This window comes from Aptenodytes patagonicus, chromosome 2 (assembly GCF_965638725.1).
Source record: "Aptenodytes patagonicus chromosome 2, bAptPat1.pri.cur, whole genome shotgun sequence".
NCBI lineage: Eukaryota > Metazoa > Chordata > Aves > Sphenisciformes > Spheniscidae > Aptenodytes > Aptenodytes patagonicus.
In genome coordinates this window covers 8,503,229-8,524,741 of record NC_134950.1, presented here as the reverse complement: position 1 = coordinate 8,524,741, position 21,513 = coordinate 8,503,229, and the positions used below count along the sequence as shown (strand labels likewise).

Here is a 21,513-nt window from a genome sequence, read left to right as displayed (position 1 = left end):
CCTTTTCAATTATTTCAAATAGAGATACCTTCTGATCAAAAAGGCAATTTGTAGCAGTGCTGAACTTTGAGAAATGCAGATATTGATGCCAAGTTTGCAGCTACTTTTCATCTCTGTATTGCTGTAAACTGCTGTATTGACAAGTTTCCAGTTGTACCTCAGGTCTTCTATTCCAAATGTAAATGATTTTAAACTTTAAATTTCAGACTGAGACTTTTGTCTGTCTGTAATCATGTTTACTAGGTTTTTGTAGCATGTTATGAAGTAACTTTCATGTTTGCCTGATGGCAGTTGAATAACTTTTTGTAAGGCCAGAGGGGAGTGTGTGGCAATCTGATACAAGCTGCCATTTAATGCAAGCTAAGGACTTCCCACAGTAATTTGTGTTTGAAATAGAGCATGGTTTTAAGGAGAGAGAAAAAATTCCCAACACATCTGAAGGTGATTGAATAAACTTCATGATAATGGAGAATTCACCACAACGCTTAGTAATTTGTTCCAATGGATAATTACCCACACTCTTAAACATCTTATTTCCTGTTCCTTATGTGTACACTTAGAGATTGTGGTTAAGTCAGCTCTTAACTACTCTCTGATAAACTAAACAGATAGAGGGCTTTGTGCCTTGCAGGAAGAAGCAAGCTTTTGTGTCCTCTGGTCCCTCCCACCATTCTCCTTGGATGCTTTCCAGGCTTTCCCATGCTCACTCGTTCTGGGAGCGAGGGACAGAATTGTGCTCTAGCAGTGACACTTGTACGTGATACAGCGAGCGTCTGTAGAGGAGGTGAATGAGGGAGAGCTCTGCCGCTTCTCCAGGCTGGTGGGATAAAAGCCAGCTCCATTTGGAGGTGGCATGACAGCATCACCACTGTGTTCAATCTGAGATAACAAACCCTCCATGAAGCCAGGGATCAGCGTAACTCCAGTGGTGTTGTGGATGGAGTTATGCACTTCACTCATAAGAGAGAAACAGCAATATGTTTATTGATATAAACCAGCGATTTAACGAAGTTTGATAGTAAATGTGACTGGTTTAAGAAGATTCGATGGGAAGATACATTTGATTATTTACTGCATGGAGGACAGGGTCAGACAAAACTGTTAGGGAGACCCTCCCATTGAGTCATGAGATTCAAAGAGGACCCCCCTGCATTCTAAACTCCTTCCCTTAGAGGAGTCTAGGTGCGGCTGGATCCAAACTTAGTCCCAGACTTGGTCAACGGTTTATGTCTAAGGGATTATATGTGCACAATCAATCTAAGACATAATCTCAGCAAAGCTTAGCGAAGTTTAGCATGTTATTAGTCACTTACTGAGGATCTGTTGCGGCAAGGAATCTCTCAACCTTGAGAAGTAACCTTGAGAGGCATCCCTACTCAAGGGACACAGCCTGCTGCTGTGCAGAAGAGCTCAAAGGGCTCTTGGGCTGCTCACTATTTATGGGGGTAAGATATTGACTCATAGTTGTATTTGCATATCAACCACAGATTTTAGTTTACATTGACTAGCACTGTGGTTAGGTGGGCGCGTTGTTCAAATTAGCCCTTGGCTATTGTGTTGCTATCCATCTCCCAAATCCATTTTGAGCTGTGTGCAGCCATCAAGACCAGACGAATCCATTATGACCGCCACTGGTGGTTATTGCTTGAGCAGGGTTATGGGAGATAAAGGTCAGGGTGGGTGAGGAGTGGGGGAAGCACACTGTCACAATTGGAGACAAGTAATTTGCACCTTTTTTATTCTGGCTAAAAACTGGCTAAATAGAATTTCATTTTGTGACTGATGAGGTCATGGATTTCTCATAGATTTGTGCGATTTGCATCGCTTTGGTTTGCTATCAAAAAATTGGAAGACCCTTGTAGATGTCCACATCAACACCATTATTATGCAATCAAATTTATTCTCTCCTAAAACTTGATTCCTAGTTAATTTGACAAGCTAGGTTTCTGAAAGCCCATTTGAATTAGTATTAGTTGCTGTAACCATTTAATTCCTTTTTTAATAGAAGTTCTTTCATGGTTGTGTCCGAGAGAAGCAGAGGTTGACAGGTCAATAATTCTTGTCTTCCTGTTTCTTTTCTAAGTATTGGCATAATGTCAGCTTTCATCTAGTTCTCTGGAAATTCCTATCTGCCAAGGCTTATAAAAAATCATCATTAATGATCCAGACTGTTCCTTATCCTTTTGTGAGTTAGTGCTCCAATGTAAAATGTTTCTTTATTATATAACTATATCACCTGGCTTTTTCTCTCATGCACAACATATATATTTATCAAGCATGTCTCTTGCTGCTTATTATTTACTATGGACAAATTTACTGCTTTCACCTAGAAATGGGGAGTTGCTATTGATGCAAGATCAAAATGCCAAATCAGTGTTGTCTTTTCTCAAAGTAACTTTTGAAAGTCAGTTTCCACATTAAGCAGAGAGGCTACTAAATGCCCTTTCTACTTATTTTTTAGAGCTCCAATTACTTCAGACAGTCCAAGCTCAAACACACTTTCAACTGCTACTGCCTCCTGAGAAGACTTGTAGTTCTGACTACTCTGGATTACTCCAGGCATTCCAGATATTTATTTTAGATGAGTTGAAGGCTCGTGGTTTATGTCACCTCCAGGTAATTTCAATTCCTTATTCTCTGTTTTTGGTGGGGATTTTTGTTTGGTGGTTGTTTGTTTGGGTTTGGGGTTTTTTTTGTATTAAAAAGAAGAGGTGAGACACAAAAGTAGAAGTTTGCCTGTTTGAGAGAGGTGGAAGAGCAGAAAATGCCATGAAATCTGTCAAGATTGGCAGCACTCTCATATGGATGGCTTGGAAAATAGGATATTTAGTCTCACTGACCCCACATCGGCAGATAAGCTTAATTGTAGCCATAGAAGTCATATCACATCAGTCCAATATTTATTGAAAATATACTTTGATGGAAGGGAACCCTTTGATTATTCTTACAGTGAGTAAATGACCTGCTAAAATTATCTTTTCCTACTTCTACTTCTGTTTTAACAGGCCCGTTTGAAAATGTTGCCTTTGAGCATAGCACAGTGCAATTGAATAGGGAAAGGCAAGAACTAGAAGGTTCTCAGGTTGACTAACTGTGGTTTCATTTAATTTTGAATTTCAGGTAAATGCATTCGGAAATACTGGCTCAGTTTCTGTCTGTGATGATTCCACTGTCTATGTTGAATGCCTGAGCGTGGACCGCCTGGGGGTGAATGTCACGTGGAGGACTCAGCTGGAAAACATCCCGGCAGCTTCTCTCCCTGACTTACATGATATTGGTAAGTTTTTTTTCCTCTGATATTTCTGTGAATTAAGCCTGCTTTGCTTTTAATTGTTTTGCTTCCCTGTGTCTGCTCTTAGGAGGCACTAACAAGGTAGTATAAATGCTCATGGAAAGAGTCTTTATAATGCTGGAGTTGTCGTTTTGAGCTTTTGGTGTTGATATATTTATCTTTTCAGGCTGTGACTGCACAGTGGAAAGGAGCTATAATTGAATGTTTCTTTCAGATAGAACTGCCTCTCCCATCTTCTTTAACTGAGATTGAAAATTACTTTATTGAGCATGAGCTGAACTGTCCCAGATGTTAATTTCCAGTGGGCAGGTCCTCAGTGGTGGAAAAGATTGTGTTCCTTATTGGGTTGGACTCAGAGAAACATAATTCACGCATTGCCAAAAATATAACTAATTTATTCCAGGGTTTTGGTTTTTTTTTTATTTATTTCTTTTTTCTCCTTTTCTTTTTCTATTTATTACATTATCTTTGACACTAAAGAATGACCCTTACCTCAGAAGTCCTAGAGCAATTATGCAGAGACCACTGACTGGCAGATCTTTGCTGTGGTTTCCAAGTGAGTTAGGGATGGTGTAAAGAACTTCTTTCAAAGCAGTCAGTGTTTCCCTTTAAAATAAAAGACATAAAAGTCATATCCCAAGTTCAAATGCCCTCTGTGTCAGCTTTTCTCCAGTTTTACTGCTTTGCAGTGGTGTTCCCAACACTAAATATAAATAACTGCCTGCACGTGTCCTTCCCTCTAACTTTGGGACTTGGAGATGTGTGCCCTACATCAGTTTTTGCCTGGTCAGAACCAAGTTCAAAAGCCTTCGGGATGCAGACAGCGGCTGCAGTGATTGTGTGGTTCCTGGCTTTACAGTCTGATTGTGTTTACATCCATTCACTTGCTCCAGATTATAAGGGAAACATGAGTATTCAAGCAGTTTGCAGAAGGTGGATCAAAGTATAAGTGTGTTTGGTTTTATGCTAAACTTTACTTTTGAAAGTGTTCTGCTTTGACGGCATTACATTTTTGACCCTCTCCACGCTATAATTTCCCCGTAGTACTAAAATTGCTTTTCATGGAATGATTGTATGGTTTCAGAAGAAGCAGTATGAGTCTAGTCTGGAGAGATCAGACAACTAGGAACCTGCTCCCTGTATCCTCTTGGCACCATCAACTTTCATTACCTTCTAAGGCAGCTTTGGGTCTTTCTGTTTGAGGTGTTTTCTGGTGTATTTACACAGAGTGAAAAAATTGGCTCTCTGATTTGAAAATCTACATTACTAAAATAGCTTTGTTCTTTTCCTAGTTTCTTTACGGGTAAATGAGAAGTTTTGCTCTTGAAGTAGCTGAGAAAAAAAAAGCTAAACAGAAGCACAGTGTGCATATGTTCCCAATGAAGAGCCTCAAACTTAAATCACTCATGAATGCTTCATTACTTTTTTTCTTGCATATATTTTCATGTATTAAATTCTGAGGCTGTGCAAATCCCTTCCTGAAGGATCTTATGCCATTTGGCTTTGTAGCTTAGCTCTCAGCTCTAAAACAGTGAGGAACAGCAGCAACTTCTCTCTTCTGCTTAACAGGCAAAAATAATAATGAATATAAAAATGAGCTTTTGGTGGATGAACATAGAGTAAACAGTTCCCACCAGTGAGATTGGAGGAAATCAATCCCTGCTCTATACAACTGATATTTTAAGCTGTGTCTTTGTGCTCTGTATTTTCCTTAAAGAAAAAAAAAGAACAAATTTACTTTTTTTCTTTCTCTTTTCTCTCACTTTGTCATTGGCCAATATAAACTCTGGGTAATGGTATGATCCCTCTCACATTAAAATTAGTGTTTCGTTCAGCAGGAGCAAACCCTAAATCAGATTTCTTCTCACTGCACAACACAGCATGCAACTATTTGCAGGCTATTTCTGTATGTGAAAAGATGTATTGTCCCTGCAGAAGTCCAGGTCCCTAAAGGTATACCAGGCTCTGGAGAAATGCTTAGTAAGAACTTCCAGTAAATCTAACAAAGTATGAGATGCATAGTAGCTTGAATTGCCAAAATTGTGCAGCAAAACAGGAGCAAAACCAGGGAAGCACTATTGTATCTGCCATGCTTTAGAGTGTGCTGATGGTCCTGGGAAGCTCATCTTGGACCAGCAGAGATGTGTGGCCCCAAGCTGGCCAGCCGTGCTGGAAGGGCTGAACCAAGACAGCTCCTGTAAGACATTACCAGCGAGTCTGTGGCTGGCATGTCTGGCAGGCACTGAATCGTTCTCTGTTGAGATGTTACAGGATGTGCCTGTCTATTTGCAATGCATTAACATGTATACTACAGGTAAACACTTGTTCATATACTCAGAATGTAAAGGATACTACGTATGCATGGATCCATAGTGTGGTCATAGGAGGGTCACATTTAGCGATAGTGTTGAGAACTTTTCAACACAGGGGAACATTTTAGACTAAAAGAAATTCAACAGACCTAAGTGGATTCTTACTGGTTTGACTGTTTGCTGCTTTTCTACATGTGAATTCCCTCCAGCTGTCATTTCAATGTTATTTTTAATTCTGCTACAGCTAGTCACTAGGCAATTCAGAAGGATATTTGCTTGAATAAAAGGCTAATCTGCTTATTCCTGCTTTCAATTATGAGACAATTTCTGGCAAAACATTTGCAAAGTGTTGTTGGTTATGTGGTGATTCCAATTACTTCCTCTCAAGCTAAGTGTCATTTTTGGCCTGGGGCTGAACAAAACTAAGTGCTCTTTTGTTGATTATAGTATGTGTCAGTGCAGCAGAAGGATAGGTTGCTCAAAGCTGGAGGAAACAGAGCATTGAGAATATGAGGACACAGCTGTCAGCTTTAATGAGAGGTCGGTTCACTTTAGCCCATAAGTGTAAAAACCTCGTGTCTCTCCTCTGCAAAGGGGGAAACAACATCTACATGACAGCAAGTGGCTACGGAACAACATTCAGGAAGAGAGGGCACCTGTACTTTCAGTATTAAAAGTCTAGGATGATCTTTCAGAAAAAGCATCATATGTGTGCGGTCCATTCAGCACGGGCAGGAGGGCAGTGCTGCATCACTGGAGCCTCGTACCTGGCTGTGAAATTCTCTCCTTGCAGAACTGAAAAGCCACCTCTGGGCTACAGTGCAGAGTTAGGAAACTCGCCACGTGAGAAGGCAGCAGTATCCTCAGCTATTTGCCTTGGACACATCAGTCATAAAATAATAATCTTTGTACAGCGTGTGAGCTGTAACATTCCTCATGCTCTCTTTAAGTATATAACATCTTCCCTGTGAAAATTCAATGTCCAAGGTCGTTGGTATACTCGCAAAACTCAAAGTATACAGTGTGTAGAACTTCCTGTTTGCTGGGTTACTGGGCAGCCCATCACCTGTAGCTACAGGAGGCCCTTGTCTTGCAAATTGGAAGCAGTAAACCACACCAACATTTCATTTAATGCCATACAGCCTGCAGGGTTAAACAGAATGTGATAGCAAACAAAATCCGCTGGGAACACTTCTTGTAGTACTTCTGGTCCAGCAAAACTGGGGAATTAGCTCTTGATCTAGCGCTGAAAATTGTCCTTGCACAAGTCATCGAAAGGGAAGCTGTCTGGGCAACTAAGAATATAGAGAGTGGGAAAGGTACTCACTGTTTTCCAGCTTTCAACACCAGCTTCAGCAATTGTGAATACATTGTCTGTTGCATAGGTGGATATGTTGAATATCAGTAGTGTGATAGAAGGTGATTATTATACTGTTACAAGATGCTGGCCTTCAAAAACAAACCAACAAAATGCTGAAAAAGAAGCAAATGATACCCATTGAAAAAACAGGAATAAATTAAATCTGAATGTCAGATAATCCTGGTTTTCATCTGCTGAAGTTTTGTAACTCAGAAATCAAATTTTGTTCTCTGATGAGTTTTTGAGTATGCCATTTTTGTTGGGGTTGTTTTTTTTGCTGTTTCTTTAACACTCTCTACATATACTGAGATTAGGACTTTAATCTGATAGACACTGTACAGATTCATTCTTGTCTGCTGCTTGCTAACATGCTTGTGTTTCTGTATCTGCCTTTGTTTTTAACTTAAAGTTCATCAGTTTCTGTGTGGTTATCCATTCCCATATTGGGAGTCTCTTTCATGCTATTGTGTTGTATTCTTTCCCCCTTTAGAAAATGCAATTGTTGGAGAAAATCTCATTGGAGCATTTATAAAAGAGATTAAGGATGGTGGTTTTCTGCTGCATTTGGACTCCAAGCAATTCCTAGGAGATTCTTTCATTGATTTTCCCCGGGATGAAGAGTTTGATCTGTCTCCGAGTGTGCAGCTAGGATGTAGAAGTGGGTTTCGAAGAACTTCATCTCCTGCGAAAGCAGTCCCAGATTCACAAGGATGTGGTATGTCTCAGTTTAGCTTTCCCTTCTTTGATGCTGTTAGGAATCAGTATAAAGCTAAAGTTAGAAAATCATCAGTGAACTTGTGTTTATGGTCAATATGTGAAAGGTGTGAAGAACCAACATGAATGACAAATCTGAGGAGAGATGTGAATTAGTGCTTTGCTTACTGTTCAGTCCTTGCATTGAACCAATGATTTGGAAATAGGCATCATGGCACTGACATAGAAGGTTTTGCAAACATTTTGGGGATTTTTTAGATCTGTCTGGTATTAGAAGGTTTTTCTGTAATGTACGTGATCCTTAATAAGAAGATTTCACAAAGATAATGGAGCCAGAGCTTCAGATGATGATACATGACCCAGAATAGAAACCTAGATGCAGAAATGGCAAAGGTCCTGAGATTGTGAATTCCTGGGCCAAGTCCAGCGAGCTCAGATGGAAGCTATCTCAGTGTTGGCCAACACCCAGACCTGACTGCACTTCTGCCCTCTTTTCATCTTCTTTCCTTCTGTTTAGTCTGCTTCCCTGGAACAGGCTGCCTTTCTGCCAACATCCTGCTTAGGGCTGCCAAACCTACCTTTTTGACGGATCCCCGTGGCTGTGCCTAGCACTCCTGTGTACCAGGTCATGCTGCCAAAGAGCCTGCTCTTGTTTCTATCAATCAACATCAGCCCTCCTACAGTGCAACCCCTCATCGTTCTCGTTGGCCCAGTTAGCCTCAGTGAGTCTGTGTCTTAAGTCAGTTCGGGATGTATTCACTATGTCTAGCTTTTGGTAACAAAGGAGGGATGGACCACATCTAAGTATAAGATCAACAGTAGCAGGTATTGGATAAGTTTTCCAAAATGGGGAATATATTCAGATGGGAAAACTTCAACGCTATGCAGCTTAAGCTAGAGACCCTAAGAGCAAATCAAAATACATGAAAACAGCTTAGCTCCCTGCTTGGTATGGTGGTTCTCTTTAAGTTAGGAGAGCTTCCTGATGCCTGGGCAAGAGCTTCAAAGTAATCAAGTGATGAATCAGTTCTGAACTGCTGCAGTTTCTAGCTTGGACCTTTAAGGGTAAATTGACTGCAGTTTCAGTTCATCTCCATAGTCTGAAACACTCCAGATTTTGGTTATTTAAATACACCATGCAGAAAAAAGATTAATTCCTACTGAGAATCCAGAGTCTGTAACAACTTGCAGTTACTCAACAAGATGTACTGTTGTACTGATTAAATGTACCATTATTTATTAAGTAGAGTCCATCACTTAGAGCACAAGAACTTACAAAGAATTGGATCTTTCTGCCAAATATTTCCTACCAGGGATAAAGGCCTTTAGGAATCAGTGAATTAGTTTGCTTTGTAAGTTATTTCATACATATTTGAACCAGCTAGCTGTAGAAAAAGGCCCTCAGTAAAACAGACCTATCATAGAGATGCGAAAAGGAGACTGTTTCTGCTCCAGCTTTTGGCAGAGATTTTGTATTCTAAGATGTCATGGTAGACACGCTGTTGGACACTGGTTTATGTAGTAGGACGGCATATTTTATTCTAAACAGGAGATTTAGGAATGCAGTTTCTGGTTCCTCTAAGATAGATATATATTTAGTTTTATTTTGCTTTATGGATATATTCTTGTCCTTTATCCTTCTGGGTCTGTTTCTCTACTAATAATAGGGACTAGTAATAAGTTATCACTTGTGATTACAGAAATCAAAGTTGTGTGAGGGTGGCAGGGATTCTTTCTTTATCTTTTCCCTTTCCTGTTCCACCTTGTCGTTGAAATACAAATTGTCTTTTCAGAACCTGATCTTATTGATTTGTTTGTTTTTATTTCACTGTAAGTGACATTTCCCCTTGCTTCAGAAAGCACGGACAGCTCTTAGTAGTGGCAGCTTTCTGATGTTCTTAATAAACCTAACATTTTTCATTTAGGAACATGCAGCTTGCATGAACCTACCTCTTCATCTCTCATGTATTTTCCTCACAGTCATCTGTTTCTTTAGGTTTGCATCTATTGTAGCTTTGTTTCATGTTTTTCTGCCTGTAAAATAGGTAACAGTTATCATGTGTTAGTTTTTCTTCTGTGACATTTTTTCTTTGTCTCAGTCTTACACTGAGTTACTTTACCCCACGGGTATTTATGAATATAACTCTTAAAGAGTCTGAGGTAACAGTTTTATTTTAGCTAAATTTTAAAGGGACAAAAGACACTTTCTTTGCTAAGGTGTGAGTCAAAAAGAAGAGAGTTGGAAACTGTTCAGGAGGCAGCTTTACGAACCCAATCCCTCTCTCCCCATTTATTTCAGGAGAAAGCCTGAATCCTGTTTGTGAGTTATCTTTGTTTTATTATATCATAGAATCATAGAATCATTAAGGTTGGAAAAGACCTCTAAGATCATCGAGTCCAACCGTCGACCCAACACCACCATGTCCACTAAACCATGTCCCTAAGCGCCTCATCTACACGCCTTTTAAATACTTCCAGGGATGGGGACTCCACCACTTCCCTGGGCAGCCTGTGCCAATGTTTAACCACTCCTTCAGTAAAGAAGTTTTTCCTCACATCCAATCTAAACCTCCCCTGGCGCAACTTGAGGCCATTTCCTCTTGTCCTATCGCTTGTTACTTGGGAGAAGAGACCCACACCCACCTCGCTACAACCTCCTTTCAGGGAGTTGTAGAGAGCGATGAGGTCTCCCCTCAGCCTCCTTTTCTCCAGGCTAAACAGTCCCAGTTCCCTCAGCCGCTCCTCAGAAGACTTGTTCTCCAGACCCCTCACCAGCCTCGTTGCCCTTCTCTGGACACGCTCCAGCACCTCAACGTCCTTCTTGTAGTGAGGGGCCCAAAACTGAACACAGTGTTCGAGGTGCGGCCTCACCAGGGCCGAGTACAGGGGGACGATCACTTCCCTACTCCTGCTGGCCACACTATTTCTGATACAGGCCAGGATGCCATTGGCCTTCTTGGCCGCCTGGGCACACTGCCGGCTCATGTTCAGCCGGCTGTCGACCAGCACCCCCAGGCCCTTTTCCCACAGGCAGCTTTCCAGCCACTCTTCCCCAAGCCTGTAGCGCTGCATGGGGTTGCTGTGGCCGAAGTGCAGGACCCAGCACTTGGCCTTGTTGAGTCTCATACAGCTGGTCTCAGCCCATCGATCCAGCCTGTCCAGGTCCCTCTGCAGAGCCTTCCTACCCTCGAGCAGATCAACACTCCCGCCCAACTTGGTGTCGTCTGCAAACTTACTGAGGGTGCACTCGATCCCCTCGTCCAGATCATCGATAAAGATACTGAACAAGACCGGCCCCAGTACTGAGCCCTGGGGAACACCGCTCGTGACTGGCCACCAACTGGATTGAACTCCATTCACCACAACTCTCTGGGCCCGGCCGTCCAGCCAGTTTTTGACCCAGCGCAGAGTACACCTGTCTAAGCCGTGAGCCGCCAGCTTCTCGAGGAGAATGCTGTGGGAAACGGTGTCAAAGGCCTTACTGAAGTCCAGGTAGACCACATCCACAGCCTTTCCCTCATCCACTAGGCGGGTCACCTAATATGTTTTATATATATTATGTTTTATATAATATGTTTTTATGCTGGTTCCTTTTATTATTTAGAATGCTTGGCAATTCTATCAGAGTTGCTTTGAGCAGAGCATAACCCAAATCAAATAAAGTGCTAGATTTATAGCTGAGCTGGCAGCTCAAGACTTCATTTGTAATAATCTGGATCAAGAATCTGATATCCCAAAGTTTTCTGCTATCCCTGGAGGGAGGGAAGGGCAGTGCAAGAATTGGGTAATGATCAGTTCTGACAGTCTTTAAGCATGCTTAGCGTAGTGAGAGCTGGCGTGAAGTAAATGGAGGCTACTGCGAGGAGTGGTACCCTGCGCAGAGTTGCTTTGTGTTTCCCCAGTGAGTTGTTCTTTAGCCTGGAAATTGCTACTCAGCATGTTGTTTCTGTGGTACGCAGAAGCCTGAGTCTGGTTAGAAGTGGGGCCAGGTTACAAATCTGATGTGCAGGAGCAAGGGACTCAATTTGGGTGTTTAAATTTTAATTTTATTTTATTATTTAATTATTTATTAATTAAATAATAAATAATAAATAATTTACTAATATTATTATTTAATTTTATTTATTTTTTCCTATTCTAGGAAAATACAAATTTTGGGCCCAGTGCTAATGCTTAGCTCTGAGATTTTGGCTCAAGGCTGTTCTCTAGTTTTCTACATTGTTAAAACATATGAATGTTAACGCTTGGAAGAAGTACAATATGATGGTTTGTCTGACTTAGAATCTTAGAATAGAATCATAAAATATTTTGGGTTGGAAGGGACCTCTAAAGGTCATCTAGTCCAGCCCCCCTGCCGTGGGCAGGGACATCTTCAACTAGATCAGGTTGCTCAGAGCCCCCTCCAACCTGACCTGGAATGTTTCCAGGGATGGGGCATCCACCACCTCTCTGGGCAACCTGTGCCAGTGTTTCACCACCCTCAGCGGAAAAAATTTCTTCCTTACACCTAGTCTCAATCTAACCCCCTTTAGTTTAAAGCCATTCCCCCTTGTCCTGTCACAACAGGCCCTGCTAAAAAGTTTGTCTCCCTCTTTCTTATAAGCCCCCTTTAAGTATTGAAAGGCTGCAATAAGGTCTCCCCAAAGCCTTCTCTTCTCCAGGCTGAACAACCCCAACTCTCTCAGCCTTTCTTCATAGCAGAGGTGTTCCATTCCTCTGATCATTTTCATGACCCTCTTCTGGACCCGCTCCAACAGGTCCGTGTCTTTCTTATGCTGAGGGCTCCAGAGCTGGACGCAGGACTCCAGATGGGGTCTCACCAGAGCAGAGTAGAGGGGCAGAATCCCCTCCCTCGACCTGCTGGCCACGCTTCTTTTGATGCAGCCCAGGATACGATTGGCCTTCTGGGCTGTGAGTGCACATTGCTGGCTCATGTCCAGCTTTTCATCCACCAGTCCCCCCAAGTCCTTCTCAGCAGGGCTGCTCTCAATCCCTTCACCCCCCAGCCTGTATTGATACCGGGGGTTGCCCCGACCCAGGTGCAGGACCTTGCACTTGGCCTTGTTAAACCTCATAAGGTTCACACGTTCATCCACCACTTCCTTCAGGACCCACGGATGGATCTCATTGGGTCCCATGGACTTGTGCACCTTCAGGTCCCTCAGATGGTCTCGAGTCTGCTCTTCTCCCACAGTGGGTGGCTCTCCATTCTCCCAGTCCCCGCCTTTGCCTTCTGCGGCTTGGGCAGTGAGGCTCGAGCACTTGCCGGTGAAGACCGAGGCAAAAAAAAGTCATTGAGTACCTCCACCTTCTCCGTATCCTGGGTAACCAGGTCATCCTGAAGAGCCTTTGTTCTGAAGAGGGCCCACATTTTCCCTCATCTTCCTTTTATCCCCGATGTACCTTTAGAATCTTTTCTTGTTGCCCTTGATGTCCCTGGCCAGATTTCATTCTGTCAGGGCTTTAGCTTTCCTCACCTGATCCCTGGCTGCTGGGACAATTTCTCTGTATTCCTCCCAGGCTACCTGTCCTTGCTTCCACCCTCTGTAGGCTTCCTTTTTGTGTTGGAGTTTGTCCAGGAGCTCCTTGTTCATCCATGCAGGCCTCCTGGCGTTTTTGCCTGACTTCCTCTTTGTTGGGATGCATCGCTCCTGAGCTTGAAGGAGGTGATCCTTGAATATTAACCAGCTTTCTTGGGACCCTCTTCCCTCCAGGGATTTGGCCCATGGCACTCTACCAAGCTGATCCCTGAAGAGGCCAAAGTCTGCTCTCCTGAAGGCCAGGGGAGTGAGCTTGCTGTGCGCCCTCCTTGGTGCCCTAAGGATCTTCAGCTCCACCATTTCGTGGTCACTGCAGCCCAGGCTGCCCAGGGAGCTTCACATTCCCCACCAGCCCCTCCTTGTTGGTGAGAACAAGGTCCAGCATAGCACCTCTCCTCGTTGGCTCCTCTGTCACTTGGAGAAGGAAGTTATCATCGATGCATTCCAGGAACTTCCCGGATTGCTTATGCTCTGCCGTGTTGTCCCTCCAACAGATGTCGGGGTGGTTGAAGTCCCCCATGAGGACCAGGGCTTGTGAGCATGAGGCTGCTCCTATCTGTCTATAGAGGGCCTCATCCACTCGGTCTTCCTGGTCAGGTGGCCTGTAGCAGACCCCCACCGTAATGTCACCTGTCCCTGCCTTCCCTTTAATCCTGACCCACAAGCTCTCGGTCGGCTCCTCATCCATCCCCAGGCAGAGCTCCATGCACGCCAGCTGGTCATTGACATAGAGGGTGACACCCCCTCCTCGTCTCCCCTGCCTGTCCTTCCTAAAGAGCCTGTATCCCTCCATCCCAACACTCCAGTCATAGGAGCCATCCCACCACGTCTCCGTGATGCCAATAAGGTTGTAGCCCTGCAGGCGTGTGCATGTCTCCAACTCCTCTCATTTATTCCCCATGCTACGTGCGTTTGCCTAAAGGCATTTAATTTGGGCCCCCAATGAAGCTGTCTTACTGGCTGGAGTTACTTTGTGCTGCTCTTCAGGCGCTCTCCTGCTGACCTGTGCTCCTTCTCCAGGCTCTGGGCATCTATTGCTGGCCCTGGCGTCAAACTGGTAGGAGTGGAATGAATTGAGGTTCCCCTCCCCCGGCATCTCTAGTTTAAAGCCCTCTTCACCAGCTTGGCAAGCCTATGACTGAAGACGCTCTTCCCCTTCTCTGACAGATGGACCCCGTCAGCCCCCAGTAGACCAGGTTTCTCAAAGCGAGTCTGATGGTCTAAGTAGCCGAACCCCTGGCTGTGGCACCAGTCCCGTAACCATTTGACTTCTAGAATCAAACTTAACCTCTGTGCGATTGTGTCAAGTATAACCTGTAGCTGAAATGACACGTGCCTTCAAGAGTTATAGAGTCTAGAAAACACATGTCTCTGCACCAACGTTTTCCGCAGTTCTTTGTGCCCTTTTGTTAATCTAATGTGTGAGGCAAAAGGCAATTTTACTTGCTTAAAATGTGGTTGGAGACACAGATGTTACTTTCACATCATGACTATAACTACAAAGAAAGGAGGATGCTTTGAAAAGCTGAATTTGTTCATTTTTAAACTTTAATTGCTTAATTAGTCTCCCTCATCCTTTGCATTTTGTCTTCAATTTAGGGATGGATTACTCATTTCATTTTAATTTGTACTGTTCATTTCAAATGAGTATGATCCTTTCTGCATGTGTTAGAAAATGTCTTTAAAATGAATCAGATACTCTTGTGTATTAAATAATATGCATGAGAAAGGAGAATTCTGTCTGATCCAGGATTTTTTGGTTCTGTAATTGATTTTAGATATGTGTTATAGCTAGAGCAATTGCCTTGATACGTACTTGGGAGGAAAATTTCAGTCTCACAGTTGTCTCATCCTAGAATTTCCCACTGGACCATTTAGAGCAGATGAAGGAAGATATGATCATTTTTATACTAGCTGTCTTTTTAGTCTATTCTAATTTAGGTGCTCCTATAAGTTAAATTAATTTACATTTCAGTTTGTTGGCCAGAACAGCAATTCATCATACGGGTTGTAGTGGAGATGGCCAATTTTCCATTACTCTTTCACTCTCATACAAGCTTAAACTGCTGTCAAGACGTAAGGCAAAAACAGAAATGAAGTTTTGCACATTGTCAGAGTCCCAAAATATACATTTGATAGTGTTTTGAAGGAAATCTACATCTGGAAATCAGCTGTGAAATAACGAGTAAAGGTATTGTCCTGCGAATGTGTCTGTGACTCTTCTGCTTTAATGTTCATTCGAATGATCTGGAAGGAAAGACAGTATTTAATGACCTCCCAGAAGACAAAGAGTTTTCTTTGTAATATGCAACAGGTCAGCTGGAAATATTACTCCTTATTTGTTCTGAAAATGATATATATACAGACTAAGAATATATTTTTGTTTTGTGTTTGGGTTGTCATGTGCACAACTAGTGACTTTTAATCCAGCCATTACTGTTTAGTTTGGAAGTGCTTACCAAAAATTTCATTACCAGGAATTCTGAATGAAAGTGTTACCATATGGTGGGTTTCTGGATGATGTTTTTGGAGTTTCCACTCCTAGGAGTCTTCCTGTTTCTGTCTGTAGTGTTTGTAGAAGGTACTCTGTTTGTAGCTTGTGTTCCTTTGTTTTCTTTCACAAATTATCCACAAAGTGCATTATCTTATTACAAATTGATTTGACAAATGGAAATCAGGCCTGGACTTGGCATTTCCAAAGAGCTTGATGTGCACTGATTCAAGAACTTTTTTAGGGTGATCTGAGAAAAAAAAAAAACACAGTCTATATTCCAGCCATTGGTGAGATTAACTAACATTTAAGGAGCATTTACCTGTATTATCCCACTTAGAAATATGTGTATTGAGAACTTGAAGGCTATGGCAAGTCTACCAGTGTGAGATATACATACACACACACACACATACGTATGTACATATATATACCTACACATATGTGTGCGAATACCTGAACTGGTTGGTTTCCGTAAGAGTAATAAAGTGGTTGTTCTCTTTGCAGTTGTTTGTCCTCCGGGCAGTCATTTCCAGAACGATGAATGCGTTCCCTGCCCTTTTGGCTACTATCAGCATCAGACAGGACGTTCCTCTTGTATCAAGTGTCCTGTGGGCAAAACTACCAACTCCTCTGGGGCATTCAGCGCTGATCACTGTAAGTTGAACTCATTTCTTCCCTTACTCTTTGTATTCAGGCGTCAAATAAGTAATGGAATTTTTTTTTTCATCTGTAAGTTTAAAAAAAAAAAAAAAGATCCTCCCTCTGGGGTTTTTTCGATGGGTATGATCTCTTCTGCATACATTCGAAGACAGAAAAAGCTGTCTAGTGTTTTCACCAAAAATGCATGAGAAATGAGTGATCAGTCTCATCCAGGATGTTGTGGTTCCTTGAGACATGTTCATTGGCCTCAGGAATGATATCTGGGTATTCAGTATCAGTGAGAAATATCTTATGTAGTTCATTTATTGTCACTTTTGTGAACGCTAAAGTAGTCTTGTGTTTGTACAGCTCTTCCCCCTGCAAATACAAATACTTCTCACAAAACAATTATCGACATGTTCACTAAAGTTGTTGTATTCAGCTTAAATGACTTATTTTTGCATGTAGTTCCATAAAGAAAATCACTTAAGTCCAAATTCAGTTTTGTCTGCAGCATTAGCTCATGGGTAAAAATTAAAGTGGCTAGTAAGAATGGGTTTCTTGGGAGTATTGATGGGTATAGCGACTGCTTTGTTCTGTTTCAACCTATTTATTCTCTTAGGCGGGATAAAAAAAGCAGTTTGTTGTAATGCACCCTGACATCAATTAGCTTTTGCCTAAAGTTTTCATTCTTTATTTCCATATGTGTTCCTGGTGTAGGTATTGGACTCCTGTGCTTAAAAGTTTGCTCCTTAGGTTTTCTTTACTGCACTTGCAGTTTTCTTTATTGCAAGTGCCTGCAACTAAACGTACTCCCTGCCTGGTTTCCACCTTGCCTGTGTGCTGTGCCAGCCCTTTCCAAAGGGTCATCTTGTACACGTTTAGCTAGCTTGCTCATTCCTTCTTTCCTTCTTTCCTTCTTTCCTTCTTTCCTTCTTTCCTTCTTTCCTTCTTTCCTTCTTTCCTTCTTTCCTTCTTTCCTTCTTTCCTTCTTTCCTTCTTTCCTTCTTTCCTTCTTTCCTTCTCTCTTTCTTCTTTCTCTCTTTCTCTCTTTCTTTCTCTCTTTCCTCTTTCTTTCTTTCTTTCTTTCTCTTTCTTTCTCTCTTTATCTCTCTCTCTCTCTCTCTCTCTCTCTCTCTCTCTCTCTCTCTCTCTTTCTCTCTTTCTCTCTTTCTCTCTTTCTCTCTTTCTCTCTTTCTCTTTTTCTTTTTCTTTCTTTCTTTCTCTTTCTTTCTTTCTTTCTCTTTCTCTCTCTCTCCCCCCCCCCCCGCTTTCTCTTTCTCTCTTCCCACCCCCCCACCCCCCCCCTTCTGTCTGTCTGTCTTTCTGTCTCTCTCTCTCTGCTGTCTCCTTATACAGTCTGAAGAGTTTGCTGAATTAACTGCCAGGTAAAAAAAGGAAAGTATTGACTCACAAACACAGCACAGGAAAATTGGGGGGCTGAAGTGTTCTTCTCTATACTGCTTACCTTTTTGTCCTCCCAGAGGTTGTGCCTCTGTGGCAAGGATGGCTGAGAGGCATGAGAAGCATTTCCTAAATTACCTTAGCTCCTGGCTCGGTGCATTGAATTGAAACAATGCTGATGTTGCCACATTTTGATATGTCAGACTAAATTCTGGTGGTTTCTTCATACACAGATAAACCTCGCTTGCTTCAGTAGTATCTCAGAAGGAGGGCATTGAGGTGGTTAACCTGTCAGGCTTAGTCCACCTGGGATTCTCTGCTGCTGCCTTCGATGTTGGTCAATTTTCCAGATTTCTTTCTCTGTGGAGCCCAGATACCTGGTTTCTAAAGATTTCTAAATCATTAAAAATATTAAGTAGTTGGGGAAAATGCTGCTAACTAAAGTCAAAGCTCTTCATTCTTTAAGAATAGAGTGCAAAGACCTTTTCTTTCCCATTGAAAGGGAGAATTAAAAAAAAGGGGGGGGCAACAAATAGCAAATTGATGTGATGGCTCTTGTGCCGTGGTTCATAATATTTCATGGTTCATAATATTTCATGGTTCCATTGCAGTAGGTACTGAACAAACCTGTAGGAAAATACAGTTCCTTCTCTGTACTTCTTTGCTTTACAGTACTTGGCATAAATGAGGTCTGATCCATGGCAGAGAATCCTAAAAATGTTTGGAATATGAATTGCAGTAACAACAAACCAGTGAGATTACCATGTTGCAGAGCATGAAACACAATGCAAGTTATACATTAATTTTCAGTGAAGTCTCTGCTGTACTTAGAGCACTTTTGTCCTACAGCATTGAAATGTCCTACTGCATTGACAGGACCAGAGGCAATGGGCACAAACCAAAACACAGGAGGTTCCCTCTGAACATCAGGAAACACTTTTTTACTGTGAGGGTGACTAAGCACTGGCACAGGTTGCCCAGGGAGGTTGTGGAGTCTCCAACCTTGAAGATGTTCAAAAGCCATCTGGACATGGTCCTGGGCAACCAGCTCAAGGTGGCCCTGCTTGAGCAGGGGGGTTGGACCAGGTGACCTCCAGAGGTCCCGTCCAACCAGAACCAGTCTGTGAAACCCAGTGACAGCATTATCAAAGTACCTTTTTTTTCTTTCTTGTTTACTTGTAACAGGTATCACGTACTGTCAAAGCAATGAGCAGGGTCTGCAGTGTGATGAAGATGGCCAGTATAGACCTTTCCAGCAAGACCCTGACACTAAGAAATCCTTCTGTGTCGATAGCTTTGGAGCAGCCCTGGACTGGACTGAAACAGACGATCTCCTTACAGACTACCAGTGCCTAGGTAAGTGTCAGAAGAATATTTTGGATATGTTTTGACCCCACATAAGTGAAACCTCCTTATGAAAAAGCTCATCACTCCACAGCTTATGGGGATTCACTTTCCCGTAGTTGTGGCCTCTGCCTTAAGCCACATTCCTCCTTAATTTTGCATTTCTTGACTACATTGGAGAAGTCATTTCCTGTAAGGGAAGAGAGAGAAGCAGGTTTCTTGCACCCTCAGATGGCTGACAGCTTTTGATGTATGCTGATCTCCTGCTTTCTGCTTAGAAATCCAGAAGAATAATGAGAGGGCTAATGGGAAAGAAGCAGAATGATGAATTTCTTTGTAAAATTATCACTCATCAGTGAGTTCATGTGAAATAGACTGTGTTTGGCAATGACCTCACAGCCGCAGCATAACGTCACTCTCTGGGCTCCTGCTGTATGGTATCTGACTTGGTGAACATATCCTTGCAAGCTGGGGGAACTTACTCCTGCTTGAACACAGTTGTGAAATGTCAGTTCTCAAGGATGAGTAATTTGAAAAAAAAGTCATTCATCAAACAGTCCCCAAACTGCCTGCAGTAAGGTCTAATTATGCTTCTCAGCCCCAAAGCTTTTGCCTTGCCCAAAAATAGTTTCCCAGAAGTTTTTATTACTCAGCATACGATTGGTATCGAATTTAATGGAATATTCAGTTTAGAAACTGATGTCATGGTGTGCTCTGAATTAGAAAATGTCTTATGACAAGTGTGATCTGTGGAAGGAGTGTGAAATGAAAGCCCTCGTTTGTGAAGGGGTTGCAAAACTATCTTCAATGAAAATAGCTATTTTTTTCTCTGAGCATACTCGGAGACGGACTGTAGTTATGAACATGAGGTGTTAGCCTCTGTTGCTCTCAGTCACGGGGTAATCGGGATGTTTCTCTGGGCATGCAAGCTCTGAGGACTCACAGCAGCTTAATTCTCCTGTTACTTACTTTGAGCCCTCCTGCGTAAGCATTTCTGACTCTGTCCAGGACAGAGCAGTTGTAGATATCTGTGCACATTTTTGTGGATCATGCTAGAAGATTTCACTACAAATAAATAGTTATAAGTGTTGACAATTTAAGGTTTAAAAAAACAACAACAAGGAACACCCAAGAAGTCTGGTTGTTTTTTTTTTAATAATTTACAGGCTAATTTAATTTCTTTTTTTTCTTCTATAGATCATGCTGCGTTCCTAGAAAGCATTGTATAAAGTGAAACTGATTATCTCTATTTTTACTTTTTTCCTGCCCCTCTACTTCCCTTAACTGAATTCAGCATGCAACAAGGCAGCAGGGTCTGAAGACCGATCTTGCTTTGACAGGAGGCTGGCAATTGGGCAGGGTCAATAAACCAACTGTTCTTTGTTTTTTGAGGCTGCAGTGGGAGGAAGAATTTCCTTTTATGAATGTACAGTAACAAGCTGTAACAACCCATGCTCATTCTTATTGTTCTCTCTCTTGTTATATTTTAAGCCACATTTAACATTTATTGCAATAACAGGGTTGGGATCTAGAGCTTTACTCTCTAGTAACACAAGATGAAGGAGGATTTCTGCTACGGACTAAGCCTGTGAAATGGTTGAGTAGTTATATTACTATTGAGAAGGGGGCAATGTGAACTAACAAGTTCTTGAAAATGTGAGCCGGTAGAATATTTTTCATTGTACTTTTTTTTTTTTTTACAAAGTCGCTTTATGAACAAAATTTTTTTACGTTTCTTTATATTAAAAAACAAAATTCAAGAATTAAAAACAGGCAGGTTTTCTATTAATTTTGCAATGTTTTCAGTTTAGTGTTTTGTTACACTATCTATCTCTTTTCTACTTTTCTCCCACATTATTGCAGAGAAAATTGAGGGGTGGGATGAAGCCAGAATTAGGAAAAAAATATCAGAAAAGAAGAAAAGCATTTAAAAATGTCATTTTTTAATTTTGAATTTTGCATTAGAAATGAGGGCAGCAAACAATTGCAAACAACATAAAAACACTGCTTCTTTTCAGTTTTATGAAAATACGTGAATTCTGTTTTTAACCAGGCATCACTGCAAGTTGCAGATGTAGAAGGAATTCAGTTTAGTGCAGAATTAAGCTAATGCTTATATTTTGGTGTCCTGTATTTCTAGGAAGGAAAAAACTTCCACCTCTGTTTACACCATCATTCATCCCTCTCCCCAGCCAAGCCAGAGTGCGAGGATTTTTTTTTGTGTTAAGTGTTTGGCTAGCCCTCATGTTTTTTCTGAGCAGAAATGATGGTTTTATCAAAAACACCTGCTGACTCAGCCCTGACAACAGTGGACATTTGCTTCTGATTTAGTCCTGACTGTTTTGCTGTAAGAGTACAAATGATTGTTTTAAGAACTTATCCCTGACTTTTATTTTGTGGTTTATCCAGACGTT

The 21,513-nt window shown here is 41.9% G+C and overlaps 1 protein-coding gene across 1 annotated transcript in view; it reads left to right on the top strand.

The window, feature by feature from the left end:
- Positions 1-21,513, top strand: part of TG (thyroglobulin) — a 165,800-nt gene that overhangs the window by 30,189 nt on the left and 114,098 nt on the right. The window contains exons 18-22 of the mRNA XM_076329064.1: positions 2,462-2,616; positions 3,121-3,277; positions 7,455-7,679; positions 16,217-16,366; positions 18,941-19,111. Coding sequence (XP_076185179.1) covers positions 2,462-2,616; positions 3,121-3,277; positions 7,455-7,679; positions 16,217-16,366; positions 18,941-19,111 — 858 coding nt within the window. The remainder of the gene's footprint in view (positions 1-2,461; positions 2,617-3,120; positions 3,278-7,454; positions 7,680-16,216; positions 16,367-18,940; positions 19,112-21,513) is intronic.